Source organism: Cucurbita pepo, chromosome LG14 (genome assembly GCF_002806865.2).
Source record: "Cucurbita pepo subsp. pepo cultivar mu-cu-16 chromosome LG14, ASM280686v2, whole genome shotgun sequence".
Classification (NCBI taxonomy): Eukaryota; Viridiplantae; Streptophyta; class Magnoliopsida; order Cucurbitales; family Cucurbitaceae; genus Cucurbita; species Cucurbita pepo.
In genome coordinates this window covers 420,040-432,836 of record NC_036651.1, presented here as the reverse complement: position 1 = coordinate 432,836, position 12,797 = coordinate 420,040, and the positions used below count along the sequence as shown (strand labels likewise).

General features: G+C 35.2%; 3 protein-coding genes across 3 annotated transcripts in view; 1 reads left to right on the top strand and 2 right to left on the bottom strand.

The window, feature by feature from the left end:
* LOC111810014 (protein SAR DEFICIENT 4-like) overlaps positions 1-1,685 on the top strand; it is a 3,424-nt gene extending 1,739 nt beyond the window's left edge. Inside the window, exon 3 of the mRNA XM_023696544.1 lies at positions 1,600-1,685. The gene's annotated coding sequence lies outside the window, so the exon portion shown is untranslated. The remainder of the gene's footprint in view (positions 1-1,599) is intronic.
* On the bottom strand, positions 1,376-12,632 carry LOC111810013 (uncharacterized protein At3g49140-like). Its single transcript, XM_023696543.1, has 11 exons — positions 12,506-12,632; positions 11,546-11,642; positions 10,725-10,947; positions 9,401-9,503; positions 9,230-9,297; positions 6,195-6,374; positions 5,990-6,115; positions 5,515-5,850; positions 5,078-5,230; positions 4,507-4,602; positions 1,376-1,666 (listed from the first exon to the last, which is right to left on the bottom strand). The coding sequence occupies exons 1-11, from the start codon at positions 12,573-12,575 to the stop codon at positions 1,562-1,564; spliced, it is 1,557 nt and encodes a 518-aa protein (XP_023552311.1). The 5' UTR covers positions 12,576-12,632; the 3' UTR covers positions 1,376-1,561.
* LOC111810015 (uncharacterized protein At3g49140-like) lies at positions 2,750-4,218 on the bottom strand. Its single transcript, XM_023696546.1, has 4 exons — positions 3,862-4,218; positions 3,657-3,782; positions 3,182-3,517; positions 2,750-2,929 (listed from the first exon to the last, which is right to left on the bottom strand). The coding sequence occupies exons 1-4, from the start codon at positions 4,057-4,059 to the stop codon at positions 2,882-2,884; spliced, it is 708 nt and encodes a 235-aa protein (XP_023552314.1). The 5' UTR covers positions 4,060-4,218; the 3' UTR covers positions 2,750-2,881.
* Positions 12,633-12,797: the final 165 nt, after the last annotated feature.

Genomic DNA, 12,797 nt, shown 5'->3' with positions numbered 1-12,797 from the left:
TTTTTTTTTTTTTTTTTTTTTTTTTTTTTTTTTTTTTTGGAGAGAAAAAGTTAGGATGATAGGTTAGAGAAATCAAGGGATATGTAGTAATGCATGTAATAGTGGGGAAAAAGGATTTGGTGTGTGAAAAGTTTGAGAGAAATGTTAACAGTAGCCAATTTAGTGTTAGAACTATAAAACAGACTAATTTGGGGGAGAATTAAATAAAGATTAATTAAGAGGGAAAATATTAAAAAGTAGTTAGTTGTATGCTTTTTTAAAAAAGTAATATTTATTAAAAAATAAATTTTATAACTTTAAAGGTTACAATTTAAACATTAAATAATTTCATTCTTTTCATTTGTTAGATTATATTATTTTTATTAAACCCTAAACATAAATATATAAATATATCAAAGTAATAATTTTTTTAGAAATATATATCAATATAAATACACTTAAGAAATTTTTTAATAAAATAGTTAGAAAAAAAAATCAAAATTAAATTCCATTTCCAATAATATATTTAGAATATCATAAATATCTTAATATTGTTCCACTAATTTATCTTCAAATAGAATAGAATCAAATTATTAGTTTATTTGTATAAAAACATAATCTCTTAAAATAAAAAGAAATGGTATATGGAACTATTCATATTTTAACTAGAAAATAGGAAATAAGGTAGTTTTGTCATTTATGAATATTAGTTTTAAATCGACCTTGACTGAAAATGTTCATAAATTGATCTATTGAAATCAGTCAACTCCATTTTTCAATCTATAATGTTCACCCCTATTTATGAGTTTGAAATAGACTAGATAATTCAACTAGTATAAAGTATTAAATAATAAATTAAAATTTTAAAACTAACATTGTTTATTTAGTTCATAACTTAATGTGGTAAAAATCATATTTTATATTTTGATATTTATTAAAATTCATAAATTTACTAGGCAAAAAAATTGAAAGGAAAGTTTATTATTCTTTTATACATAAATTTCAAACCCATATCTTATTAATAAATAAATTTGTAAAAGTTCAAAAACTTATCTAAGTTAAAAGTTTAGAAATACAAAATTTAGTGTTTTAAAACTTATTAAACAGAACTAAAATTTTGATACAACAATTTTGAAAGTTCAAAAGCTGGTTAGACAAAATTCTTAAAGTTGGAAGGAATAAATTAATAATTTAATCTATATTATAAGGAAATTTTTTTATTTCACAACAGTTAATTAATTCAATAAAAGATATTATTTTTATGCCTAATCACTTAAATTAATGCCAACTCAAGTCAAGCTTAACTAGATGAAACATGTAATTAACCTACGTTAAAAGGGTCATTTTCACTTCTAGGCTAGAAAATAGGTTAATGGCAGCGTAAAACAGCAGTAGCTGTTGGTGGAAAAGGCCAGTTGACAATAATCGAAGAATGCAATCATCGATACGTAATCAAATGAATCGACAATTTGAAATAAATTTACCTATTTCCATTCTGCTCTGAAACATTAAAGATTGGAACCTGAGAAAGACAAACACACCCATAATTAGAGTGCAATGTGGTCGAGAAGGCTTACAATGTTCAGCATTCATTTTGATGCGTTTGTTTCATTTTTGGAGGTTTGGAATGAATTCTCGGGAAAAGCAAGTCGTCCAGCTGTTTTTCCGCACTGAACTCTGAGGTAGCCTGCACAAGCAAACTAAATGTTTAGGCTCGCTCATAACCATTTTCCTGACAGGAGAAGGTCGCTCCCGCTGGAAATATAAACTTCACACCCATGTATCACACCTACGTAGCACAGAACCAAGAGGGGGAAAGCTCTCTGTCGTTTTCTTTGGTCTGTTTGAAATTACTTTTAGGTGCTTACAAAAGTGTTGAAGAAAAAAAAAAAAAATCCTTTTAAATTGGCTTTAAATTGTTTTTGCAAATCATTAAATTAAAAAACATGACAACCACGCCAAACTATTTCACGAGTTAAGAACAGACGAAAACATGGACAGAAGTTCATCAAACCGCATCATATTTGCCTAGGTTAAAAATATTGCAGCTGCTAATTACGTCACAAATTATGTATAAATTTGCTTTTGCTTTAGTAATAATCATTACTAGATATCAATCAAGAGGAAACAGGAGATGAACACGAGAGAGAAAGGAAAAAACAGTAACTTGAGACTAACGTGATAGTTGACTTACTCGTGTATCAAATGCAAACCGCAACGTTTGGACCTGAGTTCCGGAGCAAACCCTCACATCAAATCCAAGTGAATCTATACCATTGATTACTGCCTCCTGCAATTATTCAATGATGACCAATGGTCTAAATCTGCGTACCTATTATTGAAGCTATAATGAAAAATGAAACAAAAACTAGAAAGGATAGGTCATTGGAGAAATTTTGTAGCTAGGAGAGTTTTGAAGTTGAAGATTTCTTCTGTATGTTACAGACGATGAAACAAGGCATCCTCTTGCAACATCGAAGGCTACTTTCCCTTTATATGCCATTCTATTAATTTGGTAACCGTTTAGATGCTCATTGTTTTGACAAACCAACCAAGTCCACTATGAAACAGATGAAGTACGATATGACTAATTAAATTTCACAAGACAGAATAAAATGCACGATAAATTTAAATAAAAACAATAAACTGAACAGCCTTTTGCAGACATATCATAAGGGAAAGGAAAATTAGTAATACAGAGATCAAAACAAATATTTTAAACAAAAATTCTAAATAATTTCTGGTTTACGGGGTTTATACATTACCTCAACCTGAATGCCCTTGCATCTCCAACACAGAGACTTGAGCGCTTGTGTGGTCTTTTCTCCACCTGCTCTCAAACGAGAAATAATTTTTTCGGCCGAGTGCCCGATTGCATCAGGTTGAGCTTTCATGAGATCCTCTATTTCAACGTTGCTCTGGGAAGATCAAAGAATTTTGTCAGCAGCAACTAGAAGCAGGTCCAAGAAAAACAACTTTTAGAAATCATCAAGACATCTTTAGGCTCAAACAGCATAGCCCGACCATAAATGTGGGGACTGCATATTGTAGGCATTAAACATTTATACTCCAATTATAGACTAAGAAAAGAACTCCTCACAAGTGAACAAGGTGTGGTGTATGATGCTGTTTCAAGATAACATGCTTCAATGTGAAAAAGAAACCTACGACAACTGCAAAATGAAACAGAGATCAGACGTACTGGATGTGCATGTCCTGTACATAGCTGAACCTTTATCATCTCCAACCGGTAAAATGAAGCATCGTTCACTGGAATATTTTCAGCCAATCCATCTACCATGTTTAAACCATCTTTAGATGAGCTTGATTCATGACCCTGATGATTGATCCTACCACGATTCTCAAGATTATCTTCAAGTTTCTGAGCCTCGTGTATATCACCATTACTTGAATGACGGCTGGATAGATGTCTCTGAATAACAGTATGCTCTTCACTGAATGCAGGTCTTAGGAAACCTTGGATCAGTAAAGTTGCTGGGGGCTCTTCCATACAATCGATAGGATCATCCGATGCAGACTAAAAGGCATAACAAACATATGCATATCAGTATAATTAGAAATCACATGCTTCATTTAACATATATGGAGAGACCAAAACTCGTTGGTGGTTGTCTCTGGGGAAAAAAAAGGTCTATTAATCTATCATAAATCATTACCTCTGAAAGCTTGTTAGCAAAATGCATTGGATGTGAAGAACGCATTGTCTCCAGTTTTGCCCAGTCTCCTAGGGTCTCATCAGAGTAATTTTGATCATCTTCATCATCTATGACAGAAACCCAGTCCTGCAGAATGGAGAAACCTTCAAGCTCAAACTAAAATTAGCGGAATCCAACAGTAGTACTTTTTATTTTATGTAGAGACCCTATCATATTCATCATCTGCATCATCATCATCATCCTCGCTGTCATCATCTTCATCTTCATCATCACCACCATTTGTAACTTCATCATCAAGCTCTTCAAATCCAAATTCAACTTCTGATGGACCAAACAACTCCAGCTCATCGATCATTTTCATGGAATCAAGGCCAATAAGAACTTGCTGCGCCATTAAAGCCATCAATGCAAATCATATTGAGGAAAGAATTAGGGAGCCAGTTATCAAATTGAGAGCAAAGGGATTTCTTTCACCAAATAGTCTTTCTCAAAAATAGGTATCCGAGTCATCCTCAATTGAGCATTTAAATAACTGTGAGAATAAGGGAAAACTGAACATGGGGTTTAGAGAAACACATNTGCAAATCATTAAATTAAAAAACATGACAACCACGCCAAACTATTTCACGAGTTAAGAACAGACGAAAACATGGACAGAAGTTCATCAAACCGCATCATATTTGCCTAGGTTAAAAATATTGCAGCTGCTAATTACGTCACAAATTATGTATAAATTTGCTTTTGCTTTAGTAATAATCATTACTAGATATCAATCAAGAGGAAACAGGAGATGAACACGAGAGAGAAAGGAAAAAACAGTAACTTGAGACTAACGTGATAGTTGACTTACTCGTGTATCAAATGCAAACCGCAACGTTTGGACCTGAGTTCCGGAGCAAACCCTCACATCAAATCCAAGTGAATCTATACCATTGATTACTGCCTCCTGCAATTATTCAATGATGACCAATGGTCTAAATCTGCGTACCTATTATTGAAGCTATAATGAAAAATGAAACAAAAACTAGAAAGGATAGGTCATTGGAGAAATTTTGTAGCTAGGAGAGTTTTGAAGTTGAAGATTTCTTCTGTATGTTACAGACGATGAAACAAGGCATCCTCTTGCAACATCGAAGGCTACTTTCCCTTTATATGCCATTCTATTAATTTGGTAACCGTTTAGATGCTCATTGTTTTGACAAACCAACCAAGTCCACTATGAAACAGATGAAGTACGATATGACTAATTAAATTTCACAAGACAGAATAAAATGCACGATAAATTTAAATAAAAACAATAAACTGAACAGCCTTTTGCAGACATATCATAAGGGAAAGGAAAATTAGTAATACAGAGATCAAAACAAATATTTTAAACAAAAATTCTAAATAATTTCTGGTTTACGGGGTTTATACATTACCTCAACCTGAATGCCCTTGCATCTCCAACACAGAGACTTGAGCGCTTGTGTGGTCTTTTCTCCACCTGCTCTCAAACGAGAAATAATTTTTTCGGCCGAGTGCCCGATTGCATCAGGTTGAGCTTTCATGAGATCCTCTATTTCAACGTTGCTCTGGGAAGATCAAAGAATTTTGTCAGCAGCAACTAGAAGCAGGTCCAAGAAAAACAACTTTTAGAAATCATCAAGACATCTTTAGGCTCAAACAGCATAGCCCGACCATAAATGTGGGGACTGCATATTGTAGGCATTAAACATTTATACTCCAATTATAGACTAAGAAAAGAACTCCTCACAAGTGAACAAGGTGTGGTGTATGATGCTGTTTCAAGATAACATGCTTCAATGTGAAAAAGAAACCTACGACAACTGCAAAATGAAACAGAGATCAGACGTACTGGATGTGCATGTCCTGTACATAGCTGAACCTTTATCATCTCCAACCGGTAAAATGAAGCATCGTTCACTGGAATATTTTCAGCCAATCCATCTACCATGTTTAAACCATCTTTAGATGAGCTTGATTCATGACCCTGATGATTGATCCTACCACGATTCTCAAGATTATCTTCAAGTTTCTGAGCCTCGTGTATATCACCATTACTTGAATGACGGCTGGATAGATGTCTCTGAATAACAGTATGCTCTTCACTGAATGCAGGTCTTAGGAAACCTTGGATCAGTAAAGTTGCTGGGGGCTCTTCCATACAATCGATAGGATCATCCGATGCAGACTAAAAGGCATAACAAACATATGCATATCAGTATAATTAGAAATCACATGCTTCATTTAACATATATGGAGAGACCAAAACTCGTTGGTGGTTGTCTCTGGGGAAAAAAAAGGTCTATTAATCTATCATAAATCATTACCTCTGAAAGCTTGTTAGCAAAATGCATTGGATGTGAAGAACGCATTGTCTCCAGTTTTGCCCAGTCTCCTAGGGTCTCATCAGAGTAATTTTGATCATCTTCATCATCTATGACAGAAACCCAGTCCTGCAGAATGGAGAAACCTTCAAGCTCAAACTAAAATTAGCGGAATCCAACAGTAGTACTTTTTATTTTATGTAGAGACCCTATCATATTCATCATCTGCATCATCATCATCATCCTCGCTGTCATCATCTTCATCTTCATCATCACCACCATTTGTAACTTCATCATCAAGCTCTTCAAATCCAAATTCAACTTCTGATGGACCAAACAACTCCAGCTCATCGATCATTTTCATGGAATCAAGGCCAATAAGAACTTGCTGCGCCATTAAAGCCATCAATGCAAATCATATTGAGGAAAGAATTAGGGAGCCAGTTATCAAATTGAGAGCAAAGGGATTTCTTTCACCAAATAGTCTTTCTCAAAAATAGGTATCCGAGTCATCCTCAATTGAGCATTTAAATAACTGTGAGAATAAGGGAAAACTGAACATGGGGTTTAGAGAAACACATAAGCTTACATCTCGAAACCCACTCAAAGGGATGAGGGATCATACTTGCTCACATTGACTATGTCGCAAAGCCTCATGCCCATGAGAGAAAAGCCACAACCGTTAGCCAACATGGCCCATTTTGATGTCTCAGATTACCATTACCTAAACCCCAGACTCCAACGACCTTGAAGCTATCTCCCAACTAACCAGATGAAATCCTCACCCTCATCAACCCCCTCCCACGAGAAATTACTCATAAACTTCTCTAGGCTCTTAAGGACCTAAACAGGAATTCTGAAAAGGAGAGACAGTATAGCAAAATCTCAGATAAGACCGCTTGGATATAACTTGAGTAAGCCCTCCTCTTTGGAAAATGAAGTTTCTTTTCAAGAAGCAAGGTGCTTTTGGACCTTTAAAATCATCACAAACCTCCCTTTTTCTTTTCAAATTGATAATTTCTTAACAAGAAACAAAGGTGCTAGTGGACCTTTTCAATAACTGCAAACCAAAAAGATGTGCCCCTGAAATTGTGACCCAAATAGGAAGAAGGAAAACCCTCTTCCTCATAATCCACAATATCTGCCCACGAATTCTTATCGTTCTCTCTTTTTTTTTTTTTTTTTTTTTTTTTNATGCTCATTGTTTTGACAAACCAACCAAGTCCACTATGAAACAGATGAAGTACGATATGACTAATTAAATTTCACAAGACAGAATAAAATGCACGATAAATTTAAATAAAAACAATAAACTGAACAGCCTTTTGCAGACATATCATAAGGGAAAGGAAAATTAGTAATACAGAGATCAAAACAAATATTTTAAACAAAAATTCTAAATAATTTCTGGTTTACGGGGTTTATACATTACCTCAACCTGAATGCCCTTGCATCTCCAACACAGAGACTTGAGCGCTTGTGTGGTCTTTTCTCCACCTGCTCTCAAACGAGAAATAATTTTTTCGGCCGAGTGCCCGATTGCATCAGGTTGAGCTTTCATGAGATCCTCTATTTCAACGTTGCTCTGGGAAGATCAAAGAATTTTGTCAGCAGCAACTAGAAGCAGGTCCAAGAAAAACAACTTTTAGAAATCATCAAGACATCTTTAGGCTCAAACAGCATAGCCCGACCATAAATGTGGGGACTGCATATTGTAGGCATTAAACATTTATACTCCAATTATAGACTAAGAAAAGAACTCCTCACAAGTGAACAAGGTGTGGTGTATGATGCTGTTTCAAGATAACATGCTTCAATGTGAAAAAGAAACCTACGACAACTGCAAAATGAAACAGAGATCAGACGTACTGGATGTGCATGTCCTGTACATAGCTGAACCTTTATCATCTCCAACCGGTAAAATGAAGCATCGTTCACTGGAATATTTTCAGCCAATCCATCTACCATGTTTAAACCATCTTTAGATGAGCTTGATTCATGACCCTGATGATTGATCCTACCACGATTCTCAAGATTATCTTCAAGTTTCTGAGCCTCGTGTATATCACCATTACTTGAATGACGGCTGGATAGATGTCTCTGAATAACAGTATGCTCTTCACTGAATGCAGGTCTTAGGAAACCTTGGATCAGTAAAGTTGCTGGGGGCTCTTCCATACAATCGATAGGATCATCCGATGCAGACTAAAAGGCATAACAAACATATGCATATCAGTATAATTAGAAATCACATGCTTCATTTAACATATATGGAGAGACCAAAACTCGTTGGTGGTTGTCTCTGGGGAAAAAAAAGGTCTATTAATCTATCATAAATCATTACCTCTGAAAGCTTGTTAGCAAAATGCATTGGATGTGAAGAACGCATTGTCTCCAGTTTTGCCCAGTCTCCTAGGGTCTCATCAGAGTAATTTTGATCATCTTCATCATCTATGACAGAAACCCAGTCCTGCAGAATGGAGAAACCTTCAAGCTCAAACTAAAATTAGCGGAATCCAACAGTAGTACTTTTTATTTTATGTAGAGACCCTATCATATTCATCATCTGCATCATCATCATCATCCTCGCTGTCATCATCTTCATCTTCATCATCACCACCATTTGTAACTTCATCATCAAGCTCTTCAAATCCAAATTCAACTTCTGATGGACCAAACAACTCCAATTTTTTTTTTTTTTTTTCTTGTACTTTCCAGTAGGAATGAGATAAAGCAGTCTTTGAGTACAAATCTGATGATTTTGATACCTTTTGAAAACATGTATAATCTTTGCTTATGAATTACATACGTATAACAGAACCATTTCTTGCTTTATTGCTTTAAAAGCATGCAAGTCCTTAAATACAATCTTTATTCCCAAATTTATAGTGAAAAACATGAATTAAGATATCCAAAATATACCTAGGGTATACCTTTCTACTTGCATTGAAATGCTGGCACACTCATTGAAATTTGGTTAATTTCAACAGTTGAAACCCTACCGGCTGAACAAGCATTACGAAGAATAAAAATAAATATCGGAGAAATTAGTTATATTTATACTATGTATATCCTTTAAATCGGCAGAATTTGTCACGTTACCTACCATCACGAGGGAACGTTCAAATGCCAAGTAAAAGTTCGGAATAATAAAAAATAAACAAATGAACACATCTTCTGGTTTGAGATGAGATGTGAGAGGTGTGATGACATTATATTAAATATGTAAGCCAAAATCCATACCACAAAGTTATTTTCTGAATTTAGGTTTTGCAAGGTCTCTTCAGTGCTCTTCACTTGAAAATAGATATCTGCAATAGAGTAAAATAATATAATCAATAAAATAATCGGGGAAGCAGTCAAGGCTGACCTATGTGAGTATGAGAATGTTGTACTCTAAAATACTGGACATACTTCCATGTTCGTCAGTTACATAGGGTAGGTCTGGCCAGATAATATTTTCCTGAACTTCATCGTTAATCAAACCCGCAAACATTAATGTTGCTTTGCTATTTACCTGAACAAGGAATGCTATTGAAAATATTAATTATCAAATTTTGCAAGAAATATCAACCTATATAAAATGCAGAATTACAAACACAGCTCGTTTTAATATATATATGCCAACATAAGTATAGCTCCCATTTACATTTCTCTATGAGGTTGAAGGTTCAAATTCTCATTCCTACCTTTGCAATAATAAGAAGAAAAAAATTAATATCCCATCCATCAAACATAGCCGATAACAGAAAAAGAGAATCATCCAACATTTGTAAGACTTTGATCAAAGGGAAGCAATATGCTGCAGTAGTTGTATGGTCTCCCACATTTCACAATTACATCCTATAAAGTAACTACGTACAGGAAAGAACATATTCATAGAAACTTTACATCTACAATAACTGTGCAGTAGTGTCTTTGTGGTTGAGGTGGAGGGGAGGGGCTGGACATGGGGAGAAGGCTCCAAACACGTAATTTAATCTCTTTTGAGACCCTCAGAAGCAGGCGTTACTTGGAATTGAAGTACAAATATAGCCCCTAATATAAGAGTAGGTTTAGACCTTCGGTTTAGCCCCTAATTCTGAAAGTGAAATCAAAGCGATTATTGTTTTAAGAAAGTCACTAAAATTATCATTTTATCAAAGTCAACATATTCTATCATCAAATCCACAAGTTAAGGTATTTATCTTTTATATTATTTTATTTATAATAAAAACACCTAGTACGGGGAGTATAATTTTAGAACTTCCCAGGATGAGTAGTAATTCAACATTTCCAAGTCATTGAGCATTGAGCTGGCAGCAAGGAACATGTTCCAAGAACTTGGAGACATAGCATCCATGGTATTACGTGAATGAATACTATTGTTTGTACTAGGGAGGAATTAATTTTTTTTCGTAAAAAAAGTGAGTCATTCCTGTAAAAAAAATAAAAGGTATTGAAAAAATTGGGTCCACTGTTTTTGTTTCTAAGATAATCTTCCAATTAAGAAACTTCAAAATTAGCCATCTTAAATCAGTGTAGCTGATCGATTTTCAGTCTTTGACCTCCATTTCAGTCCTCAAGAACATGATGGAAAAAGAATATATAATTAAAACAAATGTGCGCCCTACCAGTGGTAACATTGTTTGGTGTATAAAGAAGTAATGCAAACAACCTTCCGGTTAGTGATGCATCACACATATTAAACATCATGATTAAGTATGAAATTAAGAACAGCAACTGTCTAAATTGATACCTCGATGATTGTTCTCGTAATTTCTGCAGAGGTAGGTCTAACATCCTCAGCAATCTCTGTTATTGATTTAACAAACTCCTCAGATGGATGATACTGTAATCTCCTATTTTGTTTAATTGGATCTGATGCAGAGCCCAAATGCTCTGCTGATGCTTGAATTCCATTCTTTTTGAGATTGTTCTTTCCCAAGAGGGACCTACTATTGAGTCTTTGGCATCTTTTCCTGCAATTTAATTATCAGGTTTTAGTATTCTAATTGTTCATTCCTAATATCTGAAATGTGGTGTTCGTCTAGGCCTTCCATTTCCTTGTACATACATAGACCTGATCAAATTTGATGTTCATAAACAGAGGAAACATTTGGTCAAGGTTGTCCGTTATAATAATTATAAATATATAATAACACACCAAGGCACCACTGAGATTGAGTAGCCATCAGACACAATCATTTCTGAAAGGTTTCAAGCAACGCAGTTGCCTATAAATTAATCCTTCCGATGCATGCCAATTGCGACTCCATAATGAGAAGACCACATCTTATAGTGGCTTCTAAGAATAAAAAAAAAACGTTGTCTGAATTATGAGTGCTTTCTCATTGCATTAGGCAAGCACATGATATATACTTCAAGTACATTCTAATCATAAACTTGCATTCAACTCTGATTTTTATTCAATTCATTACAATTTCTCGTCAGCTGAAATCATTTCATCGGCGGCAGGATAAGGACTAAAAAATTCGCACGCGCATTTCACCAATAAACTCATAGAGAAAATTATTTTTGTTAAAAAAAGGAGGAAAAGAAAGAAGCAAGCTCAAGTACCACTGCACGTCCGAAGCGCAAGATTGAAAAAGCCGGCAAGAGCTGTTAGCATGGCCTATACAAGTTACATCCTCCGAAGTCCAAGCTGGACGGTGATCTGTATACGCAAACAACCAAAAACAAAGAAGAAAATTAGTCTCAGCAAAGCAGCAATAAAATATCGGAAAAACTCCAGAAAAAAAGGCTGTGGAATTGTAAGCTCCATTTCTTTTATAGAAATCAATTTAAGCAACCAAAAAAAATTGTTTCCTCTTGCACTTGCGCATAATTCGAAAAAGAATAAAAAACACCAAAAAGAAAGGCAGTCGAATTCTCGAGCTCCAATGTTTCAAATAGAAATCATGTTAAGCAGTCGAATCAATCGTTTCCTCTTCCTCTTTCGCTTAATTGCGAAAACATGGAAGAAAAATAGACTCCGCTCGGCAGCAAAGAAAAATGCTGGAGAAAACGCCAAAAGAAAAGCTGTGGAATCTTCAGCTCCACTGATTTCAATAGAATTCAAGTTAAGCAGTAATAACAATTGTTTCCTCTTCCTCTCTCGCTTAATTCCGAAAAATTTGAAGAAAAATAGACTCAGCTCGGCAGCAAAGAAAAATGCTGGATAAAACGCCAAAAGAAAAGTTGTGGAATCTTCAGCTCCACTGATTTCAATAGAATTAAAGTTAAGCAGTAATAACAATTGTTTCCTCTTCCTCTTTCGTTCAATTCGAAAAGCATAGAAGAAAAATAGCGTTAGCTAGTTAGCTTGGCAGCGATGAAAAATGCGGGGAAAACGGTACATATAAAAGCTGTGGAGTCTTAAGCTCCATTTCTTCTGAAAGAAAGCAAGTAAAGAAATCAAAAAACTCGTTTCTCCTTTCTCATTCGTAGAGTTCGCCCAAAAGCATGAAGAACATAGAGTTTCACTCATCTTCTGAAGTAAGTAATGGCGGAGAGAGAGAGAGAGAGAAAGAGAATTACTCGACAAAGCGGAGGAGTAGCAGAAGTTTGCGCAGCCGGAGAATCGAACGGCCAGAGCAGTTTCGATCATTCTCCCACTTCTTTTTTTCAGGCTTCGCGCTATTGAGGTAGGAGATCCACATGCACTTTCGCCAAGAAAGAAGTTATATATTAGGATGAGGTGCCCGCCCATCATCTTGGCTTCACGTGGAAAATATCCTATGCGGCAATGAATATGCTATTGCCGTACGAGCAAAAAAATCGCCTCAAGCATTCGGGCAGGCCCAATGGCAGCATTCAGTGGGCCTTTGAC